This window comes from Leptodactylus fuscus, chromosome 8 (assembly GCF_031893055.1).
Source record: "Leptodactylus fuscus isolate aLepFus1 chromosome 8, aLepFus1.hap2, whole genome shotgun sequence".
In the NCBI taxonomy this organism is placed as follows: Eukaryota; Metazoa; Chordata; class Amphibia; order Anura; family Leptodactylidae; genus Leptodactylus; species Leptodactylus fuscus.
In genome coordinates this window covers 76,335,640-76,356,685 of record NC_134272.1, presented here as the reverse complement: position 1 = coordinate 76,356,685, position 21,046 = coordinate 76,335,640, and the positions used below count along the sequence as shown (strand labels likewise).

General features: G+C 43.8%; 1 protein-coding gene across 3 annotated transcripts in view; it reads right to left on the bottom strand.

Moving 5' to 3' along the window:
- Nucleotides 1–21,046, bottom strand: part of KCNH7 (potassium voltage-gated channel subfamily H member 7) — a 253,235-nt gene that overhangs the window by 76,068 nt on the left and 156,121 nt on the right. Inside the window, exons 5-7 of one of the 3 annotated variants that reach the window (XM_075284237.1) lie at nucleotides 20,724–20,744; nucleotides 20,259–20,282; nucleotides 14,044–14,258 (exon numbers count right to left, since the gene is read on the bottom strand). In XM_075284237.1, coding sequence (XP_075140338.1) covers nucleotides 14,044–14,258; nucleotides 20,259–20,282; nucleotides 20,724–20,744 — 260 coding nt within the window. The remainder of the gene's footprint in view (nucleotides 1–14,043; nucleotides 14,259–20,258; nucleotides 20,283–20,723; nucleotides 20,745–21,046) is intronic. The other 2 variants (XM_075284238.1, XM_075284239.1) reach the window with 2 other exon arrangements.

The following is a 21,046-nucleotide window of genomic DNA, read 5'->3' as shown; positions in this document are numbered from 1 at the left end:
GCTATCCTTGACCCCTGGTATAAAAACAACATCTCGTCTTTTATTCCGGTAGAGGGGAGGGCCAATCGCATCAATGCTTGCCACAGGCAATTGGTGCAGAATATGATGGAGATGTTTCCAGCATGTGACGTTGGCGGCAGGGAGGACAGTTCCTCCAGTAGGCGACCAAGTTCTCACCGGTCCACACAAACGAGGGGCACACTGTCTAAGGTCTGGGACACCTTGATGGCACCCCCTCGCCAAAGTGCCGCCACAGAGGGTCCTAGTGTCACCAGGCGTGAGAAGTATAGGCGCATGTTGCGGGAATACCTTTCCGACCACAGCCCTGTCCTCTCCGACCCCTCTGCGCCCTACACGTATTGGGTGTCGAAGTTGGACCTGTGGCTTGAACTTGCCCTATATGCCTTGGAGGTGCTGTCCTGTCCTGCCGCCAGCGTCCTATCTGAGAGGGTGTTCAGTGCAGCCGGTGGCATCATCACTGACAAGCGCACCCGTCTGTCAGCTGAGAGTGCCGACCGGCTCACTTTGATAAAAATGAACCACCACTGGATAGAGCCTTCATTTTTGTGCCCACCTGTGTAAAGCACCCCAACATGAAACTCCATGTCTGTACTCAACCTCTCCAATTCCTCCGCATCCTCATACTCATCCACCATAAGCGTTGCACAATTCTGCTAATACTAGGCTCCCTCCAACATGATTTCCCCCAACTCTGCTGGTTAGAGGCTCCCTCCACCCTGATTTCCACCAACTCTGCTGGTTAGAGGCTCCCTCCACCCTGCTTTCCCACAACTCTGCTGGTTAGAGGCTCCCTCCACCATGAATTTGCCCAAACTGGGCTGGTTAGAGGCTCCCTCCACCATGAATTGGTCCAAACTGGGGTTTTTAGAGGCTCCCTCCACCATGAATTGGTCCAAACTGGGGTTTTTAGAGGCTCCCTCCACCATGAATTGGTCCAAACTGGGGTTTTTAGAGGCTCCCTCCACCATGAATTTGCCCAAACTGGGCTGTTTAGAGGCTCCCTCCACCATGAATTGGTCCAAACTGGGTTTTTTAGAGGCTCCCTCCACCATGAATTGGTCCAAACTGGGGTTTTTAGAGGCTCCCTCCACCATGAATTGGTCCAAACTGGGGTTTTTAGAGGCTCCCTCCACCATGAATTTGCCCAAACTGGGCTGTTTAGAGGCTCCCTCCACCATGAATTGGTCCAAATTGGGGTTTTTAGAGGCTCCCTCCACCATGAATTTGCCCAAACTGGGCTGGTTAGAGGCTCCCTCCACCATGAATTGGTCCAAACTGGGCTGGTTAGAGGCTCCCTCCACCATGAATTGGTCCAAACTGGGTTTTTTAGAGGCTCCCTCCACCATGAATTGGTCCAAACTGGGGTTTTTAGAGGCTCCCTCCACCATGAATTTGCCCAAACTGGGCTGTTTAGAGGCTCCCTCCACCATGAATTGGTCCAAATTGGGGTTTTTAGAGGCTCCCTCCACCATGAATTTGCCCAAACTGGGCTGGTTAGAGGCTCCCTCCACCATGAATTGGTCCAAACTGGGCTGGTTAGAGGCTCCCTCCACCATGAATTGGTCCAAATTGGGGTTTTTAGAGGCTCCCTCCACCATGAATTGGTCCAAACTGGGCTGTTTAGAGGCTCCCTCCACCATGAATTGGTCCAAACTGGGGTTTTTAGAGGCTCCCTCCACCATGAATTGGTCCAAACTGGGCTGGTTAGAGGCTCCCTCCACCATGAATTGGTCCAAACTGGGTTTTTTAGAGGCTCCCTCCACCATGAATTGGTCCAAACTGGGTTTTTTAGAGGCTCCCTCCACCATGAATTGGTCCAAACTGGGGTTTTTAGAGGCTCCCTCCACCATGAATTGGTCCAAACTGGGGTTTTTAGAGGCTCCCTCCACCATGAATTTGCCCAAACTGGGCTGTTTAGTGGCTCCCTCCACCATGAATTGGTCCAAACTGGGTTTTTTAGAGGCTCCCTCCACCATGAATTGGTCCAAACTGGGGTTTTTAGAGGCTCCCTCCACCATGAATTGGTCCAAACTGGGCTGGTTAGAGGCTCCCTCCACGATGAATTGGTCCAAACTGGTTTTTTTAGAGGCTCCCTCCACCATGAATTGGTCCAAACTGGGGTTTTTAGAGGCTCCCTCCACCATGAATTGGTCCAAACTGGGGTTTTTAGAGGCTCCCTCCACCATGAATTTGCCCAAACTGGGCTGTTTAGAGGCTCCCTCCAGCATGAATTGGTCCAAACTGGGGTTTTTAGAGGCTCCCTCCACCATGAATTGGTCCAAACTGGGGTTTTTAGAGGCTCCCTCCACCATGAATTGGTCCAAACTGGGGTTTTTAGAGGCTCCCTCCACCATGAATTGGTCCAAACTGGGCTGGTTAGAGGCTCCCTCCACCATGAATTTGCCCAAACTGGGCTGTTTAGAGGCTCCCTCCACCATGAATTGGTCCAAACTGGGCTGGTTAGAGGCTCCCTCCACCATGAATTGGTCCAAACTGGTTTTTTTAGAGGCTTCCTCCACCATGAATTGGTCCAAACTGGGGTTTTTAGAGGCTCCCTCCACCATGAATTGGTCCAAACTGGGGTTTTTAGAGGCTCCCTCCACCATGAATTTGCCCAAACTGGGCTGTTTAGAGGCTCCCTCCACCATGAATTGGTCCAAACTGGGTTTTTTAGAGGCTCCCTCCACCATGAATTGGTCCAAACTGGGGTTTTTAGAGGCTCCCTCCACCATGAATTGGTCCAAACTGGGGTTTTTAGAGGCTCCCTCCACCATGAATTGGTCCAAATTGGGGTTTTTAGAGGCTCCCTCCACCATGAATTGGTCCAAATTGGGGTTTTTAGAGGCTCCCTCCACCATGAATTTGCCCAAACTGGGCTGGTTAGAGGCTCCCTCCACCATGAATTGGTCCAAACTGGGCTGGTTAGAGGCTCCCTCCACCATGAATTGGTCCAAATTGGGTTTTTTAGAGGCTCCCTCCACCATGAATTTGCCCAAACTGGGCTGGTTAGAGGCTCCCTCCACCATGAATTGGTCCAAACTGGGTTTTTTAGAGGCTCCCTCCACCATGAATTGGTCCAAACTGGGTTTTTTAGAGGCTCCCTCCACCATGAATTGGTCCAAACTGGGGTTTTTAGAGGCTCCCTCCACCATGAATTTGCCCAAACTGGGCTGTTTAGAGGCTCCCTCCACCATGAATTGGTCCAAATTGGGGTTTTTAGAGGCTCCCTCCACCATGAATTTGCCCAAACTGGGCTGGTTAGAGGCTCCCTCCACCATGAATTGGTCCAAACTGGGCTGGTTAGAGGCTCCCTCCACCATGAATTGGTCCAAATTGGGGTTTTTAGAGGCTCCCTCCACCATGAATTGGTCCAAACTGGGCTGTTTAGAGGCTCCCTCCACCATGAATTGGTCCAAACTGGGGTTTTTAGAGGCTCCCTCCACCATGAATTGGTCCAAACTGGGCTGGTTAGAGGCTCCCTCCACCATGAATTGGTCCAAACTGGGTTTTTTAGAGGCTCCCTCCACCATGAATTGGTCCAAACTGGGGTTTTTAGAGGCTCCCTCCACCATGAATTGGTCCAAACTGGGGTTTTTAGAGGCTCCCTCCACCATGAATTGGTCCAAACTGGGTTTTTTAGAGGCTCCCTCCACCATGAATTTGCCCAAACTGGGCTGTTTAGAGGCTCCCTCCACCATGAATTGGTCCAAACTGGGTTTTTTAGAGGCTCCCTCCACCATGAATTGGTCCAAACTGGGGTTTTTAGAGGCTCCCTCCACCATGAATTGGTCCAAACTGGGGTTTTTAGAGGCTCCCTCCACCATGAATTTGCCCAAACTGGGCTGTTTAGAGGCTCCCTCCACCATGAATTGGTCCAAATTGGGGTTTTTAGAGGCTCCCTCCACCATGAATTGGTCCAAACTGGGGTTTTTAGAGGCTCCCTCCACCATGAATTTGCCCAAACTGGGCTGTTTAGAGGCTCCCTCCAGCATGAATTGGTCCAAACTGGGGTTTTTAGAGGCTCCCTCCACCATGAATTGGTCCAAACTGGGGTTTTTAGAGGCTCCCTCCACCATGAATTTGCCCAAACTGGGCTGTTTAGAGGCTCCCTCCACCATGAATTGGTCCAAATTGGGGTTTTTAGAGGCTCCCTCCACCATGAATTTGCCCAAACTGGGCTGGTTAGAGGCTCCCTCCACCATGAATTGGTCCAAACTGGGCTGGTTAGAGGCTCCCTCCACCATGAATTGGTCCAAATTGGGGTTTTTAGAGGCTCCCTCCACCATGAATTTGCCCAAACTGGGCTGGTTAGAGGCTCCCTCCACCATGAATTGGTCCAAACTGGGTTTTTTAGAGGCTCCCTCCACCATGAATTGGTCCAAACTGGGTTTTTTAGAGGCTCCCTCCACCATGAATTGGTCCAAACTGGGGTTTTTAGAGGCTCCCTCCACCATGAATTTGCCCAAACTGGGCTGTTTAGAGGCTCCCTCCACCATGAATTGGTCCAAATTGGGGTTTTTAGAGGCTCCCTCCACCATGAATTTGCCCAAACTGGGCTGGTTAGAGGCTCCCTCCACCATGAATTGGTCCAAACTGGGCTGGTTAGAGGCTCCCTCCACCATGAATTGGTCCAAATTGGGGTTTTTAGAGGCTCCCTCCACCATGAATTGGTCCAAACTGGGCTGTTTAGAGGCTCCCTCCACCATGAATTGGTCCAAACTGGGGTTTTTAGAGGCTCCCTCCACCATGAATTGGTCCAAACTGGGCTGGTTAGAGGCTCCCTCCACCATGAATTGGTCCAAACTGGGTTTTTTAGAGGCTCCCTCCACCATGAATTGGTCCAAACTGGGGTTTTTAGAGGCTCCCTCCACCATGAATTGGTCCAAACTGGGGTTTTTAGAGGCTCCCTCCACCATGAATTGGTCCAAACTGGGGTTTTTAGAGGCTCCCTCCACCATGAATTGGTCCAAACTGGGGTTTTTAGAGGCTCCCTCCACCATGAATTTGCCCAAACTGGGCTGTTTAGAGGCTCCCTCCACCATGAATTGGTCCAAATTGGGGTTTTTAGAGGCTCCCTCCACCATGAATTGGTCCAAACTGGGGTTTTTAGAGGCTCCCTCCACCATGAATTTGCCCAAACTGGGCTGTTTAGAGGCTCCCTCCAGCATGAATTGGTCCAAACTGGGGTTTTTAGAGGCTCCCTCCACCATGAATTGGTCCAAACTGGGGTTTTTAGAGGCTCCCTCCACCATGAATTGGTCCAAACTGGGCTGGTTAGAGGCTCCCTCCATCATGAATTTGCACAAACTGGGCTGTTTAGAGGCTCCCTCCACCATGAATTGGTCCAAACGGGGGTTTTTAGAGGCTCCCTCCACCATGAATTTGCCCAAACTGGGCTGGTTAGAGGCTCCCTCCACCATGAATTTGCCCAAACTGGGCTGTTTAGAGGCTCCCTCCACCATGAATTGGTCCAAACTGGGCTGTTTAGAGGCTCCCTCCACCATGAATTGGTCCAAACTGGGTTTTTTAGAGGCTCCCTCCACCATGAATTGGTCCAAACTGGGGTTTTTAGAGGCTCCCCCCACCATGAATTGGTCCAAACTGGGGTTTTTAGAGGCTCCCTCCACCATGAATTTGCCCAAACTCTGCTGGTTAGAGGCTCAATCCACCCTGATTTTCAAAATAAATGTTGGTGCCAACCTCAACTTACTACAAGGGCCAAATTCACTGCTGGTGACAAGCTCTCCTCACTGCAAGTGCCAAATACACATGTTTCAAGGTGTTTTCCTACTGTCAGAGAGGTGGTATTGAGTGTGTAAAGTGTGTAGTTGTTAGGCTGTGATGTTGGGGTAATAGAGGGTCTTTGGTGTGTTAGATGCCCCCAGACATGCTTCCCCTGCTGTCCCAGTGTCATTCCAGAGGTGTTGGCATCATTTCCTGGGTTGTCATAGTGGACTTGGTGACCCTCCAGACACGGATTTGGGTTTCCCCCTTAACGAGTATATGTTCCCCATAGACTATAATGGGGTTCGAAACCCGTTCGAACACACGAACAGTGAGCGGCTGTTCGAATCGAATTTCGAACCTCGAACATTTTAGTGTTCGCTCATCTCTATTGTTTACCCCTTACTCAGCAAAATTTAAGGAATATGGTAACTAAATCTGTTGTGATCTTATATACTTATTAATCGAATCAGCTTGGCACCCAATACTTCTCTATTAGAGATGAGCGAACAGTAAAATGTTCAATATTCGTTTCGAGTAGCCGCTCAATATTCGACTACTCGAATCGAATATCGAACCCTATTATAGTCTATGGGGGGAAAATGCAACATTTGATCAAATTACACTCACCAAGTCCACGAGTGAGGGTCGGGCTGGATCCTCTGAGAAGTCTTCTCCGTGCAGCGTCCCCGCGGCATCTTCCAGCTCTGAATTCACTCTGCCAGGCATCGGGCTTGGGCAGAGCCAACTGTGCATGCCCGCACTACAAGAAAATGGCCGCTTAAAGTCAAAGCGTCCATTTTCTTGTAGCGCGGGCATGCGCAGTTGGCTCTGCCTAGGCCCGATGCCTGGCAGAGTGAATTCAGAGCTGGAAGACGCCGCGGGGAAGCTGCACGGAGAAGACTTCTAAAGGTAGGAGAAGAACCAGCGTTGATTGGCCGACTGTATAGCAATCGGCCAATCAATGCTGGTCCTGCATTGAACTTTTCCATTCGAATAGCGAGTGGTACTCGATCGAGTACAAGTATTTTGAATACCGTAGTATTCGATCGAATACCTACTCGATCGAGTACTACTCACTCATCTCTATTCTCTATGAGAATCTTCTATCTGGATTGCTAGAAATCTACTCTGCATCCCCTTATCCATAGGACGAAACGTGTCGGGATCAAGTGTTCTCCCACAGAACAAAAGAATACAACAAGCCCCATCCCCATTTAAGGCCACCATATACATGAGAGTAAAGTTGTCCAAACCCAATGATCTCAGCAGGGCTGGCTGACAATCTCATATATACGGGGCCTTCTGGTTCTTCCCAACCAGTTGACGTCTGGAGAAGATAGAATGGGAAATACTGATGAGAGAGATAAGTCATTGCTAGAGGTATTTGGAAGTGGCTGGCTCTTTTCTCTCCATTGAGAACACATGCATTCTTGGTCAAACCAAGTATAGGGTTGAGCCGATCTTGAGATTTCAGGATCGATTTTCAAATCTGATTTCTGATCATTTTCCAGCCGATCCCGATCGTGAAATTTGCTCGATCTCCGATCGGGATCCGATCTTTTCCGATCCTGATCGCTCAACCCTAGCCAAGTACACATCAGAATCGGGAGGAATAGCTGTCAACCTAGACATTAGTAAGACTGTATAATCTGATAATATGCCATGGAACGATAACTCCAATAAGATTTGTCCCAATTCCTTGGGAACGTATTTTTTTTCTGGAGTTATAGCTCCACATCTTCTAGGAATCTCAAGCTGAAAAGTATCAGAGAATATCTGACAGTGAGTGGGGACAATATGCTAATTAGAAGCCACATTTCATTAATTGACATGACAATTTTAATGAGAACTTTCTGCGTTTGTTGAATTAATTGTCATGTTTAAAGAACGGTCTCAGTCGGAACCTTGAAGAGAATGAACGACCAAGTGTGCATGAAAGTGTGAAATTCGTTTGTGACGCGATGCAGCGATAAAACACTTATTCTTACATTAATCATATTTGCCTTGAGCAGAGAACGAAGGTGAAGACCTCCTCCAGCTCCACAACCGTGGTGTACATGAATGGTCGGACATAATCATTCTTCATATAAATGACATCATTCATATTAGCCATAGTGAAGTACAAGACAACATCATTTATAATAGCAAGTATAGGGAAGAAAAAATACTATGAAGTACCAAGAAGGACGAGGAACACTAAATTTACACAAGACCTTAATCCTCTCCTTTCATTTGATGCTATTCGGTCTTTTAATGCTAATAAAACTGTGACAGACACTTAAAGACTTCTTCTATAGGTGTCCTAGGAGATCCTTCATTTCCTCCTCACAAACCAGGGTTGTAAGGCAACTAGCTGCAGCAGGAGCCTCTCCCCTCACCTTGGTGCTTTGTCTGCAACTGGAGACCAGGAACGCTAAATCATGCCCTTAGCTAAGTTCCATCTACTCTGTTATCTGTCAGAAGAAGATGGAAGGGTTATGATGGAAACACGCACAATTGTTAGCAAATTTTTCTGGTTTACTTGTTAAAGAAGTTGTTCAGTTTCAGCAAATACTTGTTATTGTTTGTACTGAAGGGTTCTACAATTTTTTAAAAAAATATTTCTGCATCAATTACGGTTTTCTAGATCTCTACTTGCTGTAATTCTCTGTTTACTTCCATTGGAAAACAATCAGTCCATGGTCATGTGATGGACATGCCATGGTCATGTGATGGACACGCCAATGGTCATGGGATGGACACTCCAATGGTCATGGGATGGACATGCCAATGGTCATGGGATGGACACTCTGTGGACATGTGATGAACACTCCAATATCATGTGATGGACACTCCAATGGTCATTTGATATACAGCCCATAGTAATTTAAGGATACTACATGGCTATGTTGATGGACACTCCAATGGTTATGGGATGGACACTCCAATGGTTATGGGATGGACACTCCCATGGTCATGGGATATACAGCCCATAGTCATTTGAAGGCACTCCATGTTCATGTGATAGACACTCTGTGGTCATGGTCACAGTCTTTGTCACACACTCAAAAATTATAAGCAGATTTAGAAAGCTCATCTGTGGTTCCGAACTTCTTACAGGTACTTGTCTGACTTGTAGCTTCCAGGTTTGGGCATCCTAACCTAACAATCCAGCTCACTACACTGTTTTCTGAGCCAGGAAAAAGACCAAATCCTCCTCCTCCTCCCACTGGGATTCGCAAAAGTCCAAGGTAAGTTCCATCTGCCTTTGCCTGATCCAACATGGTACAGTCCACTTCATATTGCACATATCACAAAAGCACAAATCACCATGCAAATGCTATAAAGTGTGGAATTCACAATATAACAGTATCTAACCCTTCTAGTAGCATGCTTCACATTTATAAAGTAACAATATAGCCATTTACTTATCATCTGCAGTTTTTCATGACCAGACCAGAAAATATAAAGAAACCATTGGATAAAACATGAACTATAAATACAATACATCACGGTAGTGCTAATGATGAAGCCGTTCATTAGTGTGATGATAAATTCTAGGATTTACTATTTTAGGAGGACGCATTAACAATTTATATCCTTGGGAGGAATGCTGAATGCCTGATGTGGACAAAGAATGACTTTTACATGACGGCCATCATTGCGTCCATTTCTCTAGGTGATCGTTCTGCCAGGGCTCGGGCACAATCACCATCTCACAGACCAGGAAAGTCTGGCTCTATTACCTTGGCAATTTGTAGTTTTGGAGAAGTCGTCTCTGTATATACAGTTATCAATGCATGTCACATTACAGACCTGGACAAGGCTCTGGTGACAATCACAGCTATAACTCATCGAGTGTCTCATTATTTCCACTACCGTCTTCCCAACATGCACAACCTACCAACAGCGCCATCCTTGGTAAGCCATACTATAGCTTTATCATGGCCACAGTTCTTGTATTATTTAGGAATCTGTTACTTGGTCACTAATTAAACTTTTGGACAACATTGATTTTCTGGCAGTATTTGTCTTATAAATACATTTTGTAATATACTTTATTAACACATTTTGCCTCCTTTGTGTGAAATCCTGCATTTTTTCATGCTTTCCTGTATTGAGAGCTGTTCCTGTCTCTCACTGAATGTTACTGTGTATGGAGTATGGGCTTGGAGTAGGGGGTTGTGTAAAGAAGATGAGGCTAGGAGAGGATCACTTCAAACAGATATTGCGGACATTATAAAACGTAGAGTGCAGTGTTATCTATATTATTTCCTGAGATATCACTGGTTGACAATACGATCAGGATTAGGATATTTATATGCATATGTATATCCTCACTCTCTCACACTTTTTCCACGTTACCCCGTACTCCATATAAAGTAACATTCAGTAAGAGGCAGTAACAGCTCTCAATACAGAAAGAAGGAAAGAATAAAGTGAGGCAGGATGTCACACAAAGGAGACAAAATGTGTTAAAATTATTACAAAACATATTGATGACACACAACCTGCCAGAAAGTCAAAAGTTGTCCAAAAGTTTACTTACACTTAGAGCATTCTCTGTATATGACTATTATGTAGGTAGTGTATGGCGGTATTTATGTATATGGGCACTCCATGCTGGTAGTTTTAGGCACTTATGGTAGTATTCCACGGCATTCATATACATGTTTGGAGCCTCTAGGGCAGTGATGGCGAATCTTTTAGAGACAGAGTGCCCAAATTGCAACCCAAAACCCAGTAATTTATCACAAAGTGCCAACACGGGAATTTAACCTTAATAATGTGTGGATCCACAATTGCAGACAATTATGGACTTGCAAAATACGGTCATGTGAATGGAGCTTTGTAGAGCTTTCTGCTGCACTGTGTCCCCAACACAGTCCAAACTGCTTCACAGTGACCCTCACACAGTCCAAACTGTTCCACAGTAGCCCCCATACAGTACAATCAGCTTCACAGTGGCCCCCACACAGTCCAAACTGTTCCACAGTAGCCCCCATACAGTACAATCAGCTTCACAGTGGCCTCCACACAGTATAATCTGCTGCACAGTGGCCCACACAGTATAATCTGCTGCACAGTGGCCCACACACAGTATAATCTGTTCCACAGAAGGGTGCCCAAAGAGAGGGCTATGAGTGCCACCTCTTGCACCTGTGCCATAGGTTCGCCATCACAGCTCTAGGGTATATAATTGTGGACGGAATAGTCCTGCATGCCCGATTTTTTGTCCAGCAATGCCAGGGATAAAACAAGGGATACCTAATAGACCCCGTTATAGTCAATGAGTTCCCTTAAGATCTGGTGTTCGTCCTAAAAGGGATTTGTCTTTATTGTCAATTCATTCTTCTGTTCCAACGTCGGATCAGAACAGATTCAACAACACATATGTGAACATACCTTTATATTTGCACTATAACAGTATAAGTAACACACTATATGTCAGTTGTATTTGTACACTATATGGCATTAGTACTTAGGCTCTATAGGGCAGTATAACATCAGCACTGTATAGTGGTATCATTTATCTCATTATGGTAATATTTGGTCACTAGGGTTGAGCCGATCTTGAGATTTCAGGATCGATTTTAGAATCCGATTTCCGACCATTTTCCAACAGTACCCGATCCGGATCGTGAAATTTGCTCTATCGCTGATCGGAATCCGATCTTTTCTGATCCCAATCGCTTAACCCTAGTCAATGCTTCTCTATGGGAAAAGTCCCTTTTAGGATTGAGCCAATCTTGAGATAATCTCCGACCTCGAAAAGATCAGGATCGGAATTCCAATCGTGATTGTGAAATTTACTCGATCGCCGATCAAAATCTGATCTTTTCTGATCCCAATCGCTCATCCCTATTGGTCACTCTACCATAGTATTATTTACACCCTATATTGCATTATCACCTAGGAACTGTATGGTATTATTATTTAGGCACCATATAGTGTTATGGGAAAGGAATAAGGACAGGTTGTATATAAGAACATCAGGGTCTTGGCAATAAGCAAAGAAGTTTTGGGTATTTAAATTCGCATCAAATGTCGAAAACAATTTGTATGAGAAATAGAATTTCTTATTGGCTTTAACGCTAATGGATTACAGTGTGGATTTTATGCGCTGATATCCATGCAGAAAATCCACACGATTGTGAGCACGTACCCTTAGGGTAGAGAGAAGGATAATTGTAAAATCACCAGCGGTCTAGGACCGTGAAGGGATTAATGGTAATCTCATGCTGTTTCGGGGGTCCTGTCCTCGGGAGATGGTTCCCTTAAGAAATGGAAGCCTTGGGCATTGGGAAACTTGCCAACCCCTATAACTCTCTCTTCTACGTCTCGTTGCTGATATAAGGTCTTGTCGATGAGTTGGACAAGTCTCCAGTTTCCAATAATGGGGCCAAAGCAAGTTCTTTCGGCTAATACGTTAGTTCAGTATATAATGGAAATGCGGTATAGTTTAACCCCTTATTTCATGGGTTTCCATTTCGGTAATGGATGTATCATCTTGCATTATTTTCACTTACTACACTACAGTAATTTAATTCTTCCTATATTCTTATCCCTATCTTATAATCCACATTCAAATGCAAAGCCACAATATCTCAATATGAGCGGCAAACCAATTAAATTCTGAATATATTAGCTCTGTTTATTTTCTCCCCGCACGGAGGAGCAGTGACTTAACGTGTGTGATCATAAGAAAATAACGCAATGAATATTTATTAGGCTGGACACGGAGATGAGCAATGAGACAACGCACTAAATAAGCTACTAACTTGGGCATTGTCATGTTTTTAAGCCTCTGATGACTTAACCCCTTAAGGGCAGAGTCAGTTTTTGACTTCAGAAAACCACTGTTTCTATTATTTATAATGTGATGTTCTAGAAGTCATCATCTTTTTCCTTTTACAGCTATGTAGCTGTTTGAGGACTTGTTTTTTGCAAAACGAGTTGTATTTTATCAATGGCATCATTTAGAAGCCGCCAAAAACTCATTAAAGGAAGACTGTTACTAGAAGCAAGCATATCAACCAGCCCCCTAGCAAATTGTCAAGATATTGCCTTTTGTCAATATGCTAATTAGCTCTTTTGATCAATGAGGGGTTCCCATTGCTGCAAAGATGTAAGTGGCAACCCCTTCATTTCTCCAAAGAGTTCATTGGCATATTATGTCCTTAAGACATGAGTAGTGCAAGAGGGCCAAGACCAAAACAATGATCTTGTGATAATCGGTCACAAGATGTCTATCCTATGTGTGTCTAGTTGTGTCCATCCAGTGAATTAGTTGGGAGTTGTGACTTGGGTTTTGCTAACATGTTGCGATACTGTATTGAGTTTTGGTCCTCAGAAATTGGTATCCTTAACTGAACTGTGGCAAAATGAAGGCGGGCACATCGATATATATTATTAAACTGAGCAATATACATAATCCAGTCATATTAATGTGACCACCGCCTACTTTTGACGTCAGCGTTAAATAACCAATCGCAGAAGGCACGTGTCATCAGCCATCTGGGTGCACTCATCATTGTGGAAGGCACGATGGATCGGCACAAGTATGCATCTATTCTTGCAGACCATGTTCACCCCTACATGCAAATTGTTTTTCATCTACCAGTAGGACAGTGCGACGTGTCATAAAGCTCGCAGTGTACGTGCATGGTTCAAGGAGCACCAGGATGTGTTTACCGTATTCCCTTGGCCAGCAAATTCTCCGGACTTGAACCCAGTGGAGAATCTGTGGAACCACCTAGATCAGTTTGTTCGCGCCATGGATGCTCAACTGCGTAACCTAGAACAGCTGGACACGGCACTGGAGTCGGCATGGCTCACCATCCCAGTGAACATCATCACAACATCCCCTCTTTTCCTGCACGTCTCCGCTCTGCCAAAGGTAGTTATTCTGGATTTTGACAGGTGGTCACATTAATGTAACTGGACTGTGTATGTTTAGCATATGCCAAAGCGGTCATTGCATTAGAGGACCCATGTCCATAAGCCCTATTAAATCATATGAACATTTTAAAAAGGACCCGTCCTGATAAACCACAGCAGAGAGCCACCAACACACAACAGTCATGAATTGGTGGACCCAAGTTTTATGTAAACTTGCCCTCTAGCAGGAATAGCTCTACTTGGCCACCAAGAGTGGACATGTAAGTGGCCCATCTGTCATTGTCAAAAATATCATTAAAAAGAAAAACTGTTGAATTCTTCCTAACATTTAAGATATTCCACAACAATGACACCAGCAAATTTACTAAAATTTTCGTTAAAAGTATACATTGTAAATTTGTTTGCTTTTCTTACCTGTGTGACCTTTTCTGTAACATTGTGCGTCCGCTCCTTAACTTTGGGTGCAATAATGGCCTTTTCCGAAGAAGGAGGTGATGACGTCTTTTTTTCATTTTTTACTTCTGAAAAGTTCAAAGTGAGTTGCGGGATTTTGTTGATTGTGCTGTATTTGTTCAGGTTAGAATCAGATGTAGAACCCAAAAGACTGGATTTGATATGATTGAAAGGGCCTGGAAGTAGTTAGAAAAATACAAGTTATCAATGTAGAAAAAACAATAAGACGTTGATGAAAACACCAAATGATCATAAGCTCCTATCTGTCCATGGGTTAAGTGACAAGTGGAAAGAAACAACATTTTGAGTTTTTAGTTGTATATTAGTAATATAAGCACGTTTATAGTCAGTATACTACAGCTTTGTATTAAAGAAAAAAAAAAAGAATTTTGATGATACTGAAGAACAGACATTAGAGAGAAAAAGGCCCCGCCCCTGAGGTTCTATAACTCCACCAAAGAACACCTTTAATGGTAAATTTGAGTCGAGAAAATATCAGATTTAGGTATCTTCTGCAAAACCTCATGTAGGCACATAAAGTCTTAGCTGCTCAATGCAAGGCACTCCATGTGTCAGAACTGCTGAAGAACACATGGACCCAAGCCCAGCCCAAGAGGTCCTTCTCAATCATATAATACTAGTGCTATTAATGATACATGATAGATAAAGATGTTGTCCAGGATAAACATAATTTTCTAATTAGTCCGCTGCTCCAATGTCCTCCCAAGGTGGTCCAGTCCTGAAGCTTGGCTACCTTCTTGCTGTGGACTTTCTCGCCGGCTATGACATCCCAGTTCCAATCAGTAGCCTCAGGAAGGGAATCAGGGGTATCACAGGTAGTGATGTCCCCAATTACCTTGCTGAGGTCACTGTTTGTCACATGAGGCATGTACTTCAGCTAGAAGACAACAACCGAGCTGTAGGATCGGACCATGTGGGGGGCACTAGAGCACCAAGGACAGGTGAGTATTTTTCTCCTGAAATGGGGCAATTGGCCTAATCTTCATGGGGTTTTTTTTGCCTTCAACACTGTAGGGGACTATAGGGTTATAGGTTGGACTTGATGGACTGATGTCTTCATCCAACCTCATCTACTATGATACTATAAGTACACATTTTTTACCACCCCTGGTCGATTAAAAAAAAAAAAATTGAGTCCATTTTTGCCTGGACAACCCCTTTAATGGTCTCACCAACTTCAAGTATCCCCTCTGCTTATGGTCCCTGAATACACCATATTTTATGTTTCTAGGATATAAATATAGTATTAATTTTTTTTTATATTTTTTTGGCAAAAATATAAGCACATTGAACTGAATTTAATCGGTGCTTGGTCAATTTCAGAAACTGCCCATGACATTGTTGATCTCATACAATAATTTATCAGTTCTGGCTGAGTTGATTTTTTTTTTAAGACGTGAATTACTTTCCTTGTATTTGTTGATGTCTTTTAAAAGTCTTAAGATAAAAAAAATCTAAGAATGATTGACTTGGACTGCATCTATAACTCCATTACGGCTGCTCAACCTGGCGTGCCATTGACATGTGATGCAATGTGCTCGTGTAATCTAATAATTGTATAGAAGATAAAATGTTCCTGAAGTATGAAAGATGGTTCGCTTTATTCCACTCGAATTGTGCAGACCCTGCAATTATCCGGCATTACGTTCCCTCTGAGTAATTCTATGACTCACTAAAATCACCAATTTGATCAGTCTCGGAGCTAGATGGAAACGCTGAATTGAAGGATACATTTCATTAGCTGGGAAACTAAAAAGTTTGCGTAACAAAATATCGGAGACATTGAAGCTTACGATAAAAGCCGTATTTATTCGCTGCAGTTGTATCGATCCTGGAGAAATGTAGATTTGTATAATTGATTGGTGCAGTTTATTCTTACTGTGTAAATGATATTATTGACATGAATGGGATTCTTAAGGTCTCGTGTTTCATAAGGCTGCTGTGTTAGCAGGGTGAGGGTGTTATATAGCTGGAAGGAGCTCGGGCTCATGAAGGCTCCATTGGTTTTCCAAATAAAGATCAAAGACTAAATGGTCCTTTACTAGGAAGAATTATTGTTCAGATCTGAAGAGATTATATACAGAATGATAATTGAACAAGGTCTCCGTTTTTCAGGTCCCCAATTGGACAAAAGAATGGAAACCCCAACACATGTGTAAACCTCGTGTTAGGCTATGGTCACACCTGCGCTGGGTAACCGTTCAGGAATTCCGTTTCCCAAAATATTTAGAATCCAAACCTAAAATTAGCCTTATAGTTTTGCCCTAAAATTTGGGCAATCCTACTAATATTATAAATGTGAAAGTTTGTGTTTGGATGTTTGTGTGTTTGGATGTTTGTTAGTCAATCACGCAAAAACAGCTGAACGGATTTGAATGAAATGTGGCACATAGATAGTTTGTAACTTCGATTAACACATAGGCTAAATGACATGGCTTCACGACTGTTATGAATTTATGTTCACATACTATATTACACTGCTCCTGCAGCAGCTTATCTCTGCCAGGTCTGTTATCTCTCTGTGTACACACACGCTAATCCTCAGTGGATTTTGTACATGCATTTGCATATTATCTGATCTGCTCCAGGCAGTGCTGACACACTGGATGGAAAAACACCTTTAATCCAAACTGGCAGTTTGCTACTTTTGAACATGTCGGGAAAAAGAAAATGTAATTTGTTGCAAAATTTTAAAACAATGAGAGCTATGAAGGTAGTCAGTAGTTACAGAGTTCTCCTCAAGAGGAGCTGAGGGGGATCATCAACGCCAACAACACGCTCATTATATGGCATCCCAGTCAGCCGGGAGACTCCAGCAAAATGGGATGACCTCCCAACATCCTGGAATAGTAGGCAAATCCCTCAAATCTGTCTGAAAGCTCCCTCATTCATTGTGGTCTTGGTGATATTTTGTGTGGTGTGAACGACCATTCGTGTCTACGTCACAAGAAGAGACCTGACAAACAAAAAGAAGGAGGGGAGTCGAAGACATTGCTTTGGAGTCCAGGAGCTTCATATGATGCCTGTCAGGGCCGCTCTACTTTGAGTACTCCCCTTGGATGCCCATGAACTTTATCAGAACATATGGCCAGAGATAATCCTGTCCAACCCCCTAATATACCTATATGACCTATACTGATGGAATTTAGGTTTTGTTGCAAATTTCAATATCTGAGTGTTTAGGATGAATATCATTACAGGGCTAAATAATAACAATAATACCAAACACAATAAAATACAATGTAAATAATACAGGGAAAATACACAATCTGATAGAGTGACGGGTACTCCAGGGAAAACACACATAAGGCATTGTAAAATGTAACACTCAATAGTACAACGGGGGATTCTGCATGTCATGTGGATAAAAAGTGCGTCTCATATCATTAAACATTCACTTAGAAGATTAGTAACTCCATGAGAACAATAAACAAATACTCACAATGGTTAGTAAGCATAGCATGTGCTACAGCATAATAATCATACACAGCATGCAAGCTAGCAATTTCACACTCAAATACCGCACTGAATCGTTTGCCGCAGGCATTAATTGACAACAGTGCCGAAAAAAGAGAGACCCGGGGCTGCATTAACTTCTAGGCACATTTACCAGCCGCCTTTTATAGCAACTGGTTTATAGAATCAGATTCTATAGATTTCAATTTAGTCTCAGCATATAGAAAGTGATCAAGTGGACTGGAGGTGGTTTGATTGGGGCTTCCAACATAACTAACTCCGACCTGTCGATGTATAAAGGACATGTACAAGGGTTCCAGGAAAGCAGCTGCGGGGATTCTGAAATCCTCGCTGCTGCTCTCAGTCATCTCTGCTCCCAGGCACCGTCACTGGGTCTGGGTCAGGTAAGATGCTATTGATTTCCAGGAAAGCAGCTGCAGGGATTCTGAAATCCTCACTGCTGATCTCAGTCATCTCTGCTCATAGGCACCGTCACTGGGTCTGGGTCAGGTAAAATACTAATATAAGGGAAGCATATGCAAATCTGTCTTCCATGATGTTAAAGGGAGCAAACCTTTATTGGGTTATTTCACTGAAATTCTGTCTTCCTAATTACATCAGGGAAGACAGGCTTGCACATTCCAGTGAGCGCCCTCTATTGGTTTGCAACACTGAGGCAGCAGCTGACTTCCTAATTACATCATGGAAGACAGATTTGCATATTCTTCTCATGGTCCCTTGCGAGGTGGAGTGCTAAAGGCTTAATAAGTCTCCACACACCTATATGGTGGTCTCTCCCCAAGGAGTGACAATATCCCCTTAATATAAGGGAAGTAATAATGGAATTCTCCAATATCCTAAATTAATGTCTGATAATGACCCGCCATTGGGATGTCTAATGATTCCAATAAAACTGCTCCAATCCTTGGAGTTGCTGCTACAGATCTGTGGTTACTCTCTATTCTTATTAATGGGGAAACCATGAAGAGTAAAATTATCCATTCTTGGGGTTCATGTGTGTCAGCAACTGGACCCCACTACTCAACTAAGTCAATTTTAATTTTTAGGTTTTCGATTTTACAAAAGCGATAAGGCATGAGGGCTTGGTTTTTGTGGGCCACATTTTATTTCATTTTATACTCCTTGTCATGTACTGGAAATCTGGAAGAACTTCAGAATGGGGTAAAATTAGAAACAACACCCCGTTTTTCGGGTTTGCTTTTTACTAAATTCTCTATATAATAAAAGCACCTGGCTGCTTTTTTTCATGCTTTAAGTACAGATATGTCGAAAACAAATGTATATATGTTACTATAGGACTGTATAATGGCATAGCACTAGCAGGCCGTTGAGTCTACATATGAAACAGAGTTTAAGTGTCCATGATATAAACCACATTTGATCACAGGCACTGCAGCTGGGTCCCTGCACAGATCCAGAGAACATGGTGTCTGTTCAGGTGCTGAGTGGGCGCCATTTTTAAACCCTCTTTCAATGTTAAAAGGTGTATTAGTATCGAGAGGATTAATTTAGGAAAAGTCCATTACAGTAGCTCCACCAGTTAAGCTCACAGGTTTCAGAATTTTGCTGTCAGGTATATAAAGATGGTTTCTTTTGGGTTGGACTTAGGTCAGGTTGACCCTGTCTAGTGTTTATAGACTAGATAAAGGTCCCTCTCTACATAGACCTTTAGTTAAGAAAGAATCGGGTCTCTGGGTCATGCCAACCATTGGTTGGCTTTAGGCCTTCTGTTCCATGATGTGGAAGGAAAATATGTTGGGTTTGGCATTAGTACAGGTCTTCTGTTCTGTGATTGAATTCGGTATTGTGGCATGTACTTCGAATAAGTCGTAACTAGGGTTGAGCGATCGGGATCCTGATTGGCGATCAAGCAAATTTCATGATCGCGATCGGCTGGAAAATGATCGGAAATCGGATTTTGAAATCTCAAGATCAGCTCAACCCTAAAAGTGACTTTTCCCATAGAAAAGCATTGACTAGGGTTGAGCGATCGGGATCGGGAAAGATCGGATCCCGATAGGCAATCGAGCAAATTTCATGATCGTGATTGGGATCGGTGGGAAAATGATCAGAAATTGGATTTTAAAATCGATCCTGAAATCTCAAGATCGGTTCAACCCCAGTCATAACTAGACTTTTCTTCACCGAGAGCAAAGATTCAATTTGTTGCCCTATGTCTAAATACCCTTGTCCAGGCAGGAAGGCTTGGTAGCGCCCCCACACCTCAGTGTTGCTGCTAGTTTATGACTGGCCCTCTCAGGCCGGGTTCACATCTGTGGATGGGTCTGAATGAGGACCCCCCAAATGGAAACCTAATCTTAATACCTATACCCCATAGACTATAACCGGGTCCATGTGGTTTCCGCTCGGTTTCCGCATGAAAAATGCGGAGAGAAAAGTGCTGCTTGCCGGACTCTTCTCTCCTCATTTTTCATCAGGAAAGGTGAACGGAATGGCCCAAATGCAGATCTGAACTGGGCCTAACTCTCTGACCTATGAATATTCAAGCCTGGACTAGCTCCGTCCTTGAAGGTCAGTCTGTCCTCTGCGACCTCGAGATACGATCCTTTCTTGGACGTAAGCAGCGCATACAACAATGCACAGGGCAAACCGTTTCAGTGGGCATTGTACGTCATACAGCATGCATGAATATCTAAACTTAAAAAAATAAACCATACCCCCTGCCATCCAGGAATGTGAAACTAGTTTTAAGGAGACAAAAGAGGAGTGAATGAAGAAAATATGCAATTTTTTTTTGCTTCTTTCAAATTTACCTCTTTGCTACCAGAGGATGAACATTGCAATAAATAACGGAGTCTGGCAGCAAAGGAGTTAACTAGATCTCATTATTGTACCTCCAAACCTGTAAAATTAAAACATAAATACATCAGCGGTTAGGAGCTCCAGTACTGGCACGTAAGATGCACGAGATCCGTCTTATACTGATATCTATTATTCTCTGTCGGCCTATGGGTAAGCTAGCCGTCGAAAAAGACAGATTGCACAGATTCAATAATGCACCTAGTCATTATCAGGCCAGCGGAGGGCGCTGTATTTTATACATCATGCAACAGGCAAATTAACATGCCGGGCAAAGTGGCACTCTTAAGCGTCAAAGAGAACATTTGGGTATCGCACATTACCTTTGATATCGCGACCATTGTCTGATATTCAGCGGAACAAAAGGAAATACAAAAAGAGAATATTCTAAATGGTTTGGACTCAAAAAAATTACAAAAATACAAAAAAAATGATGGTAGTTGGTTAGAAGGAAAGAAAATCAAACAATAAAAACGTCACATAAATGTTTCTTTGGATCCAATATTGTGTCCAATTACAATTAAAGGGATCCAATTGTTGGATACCCTTTTTTCTGACTAACATGTAGGAATAGCCTTTAGAAAGGCTATTCTTCTCCTACCTTTAGATGTCTTCTCTGCGCCGCCGTTCAGTAGAAATCCCGGCT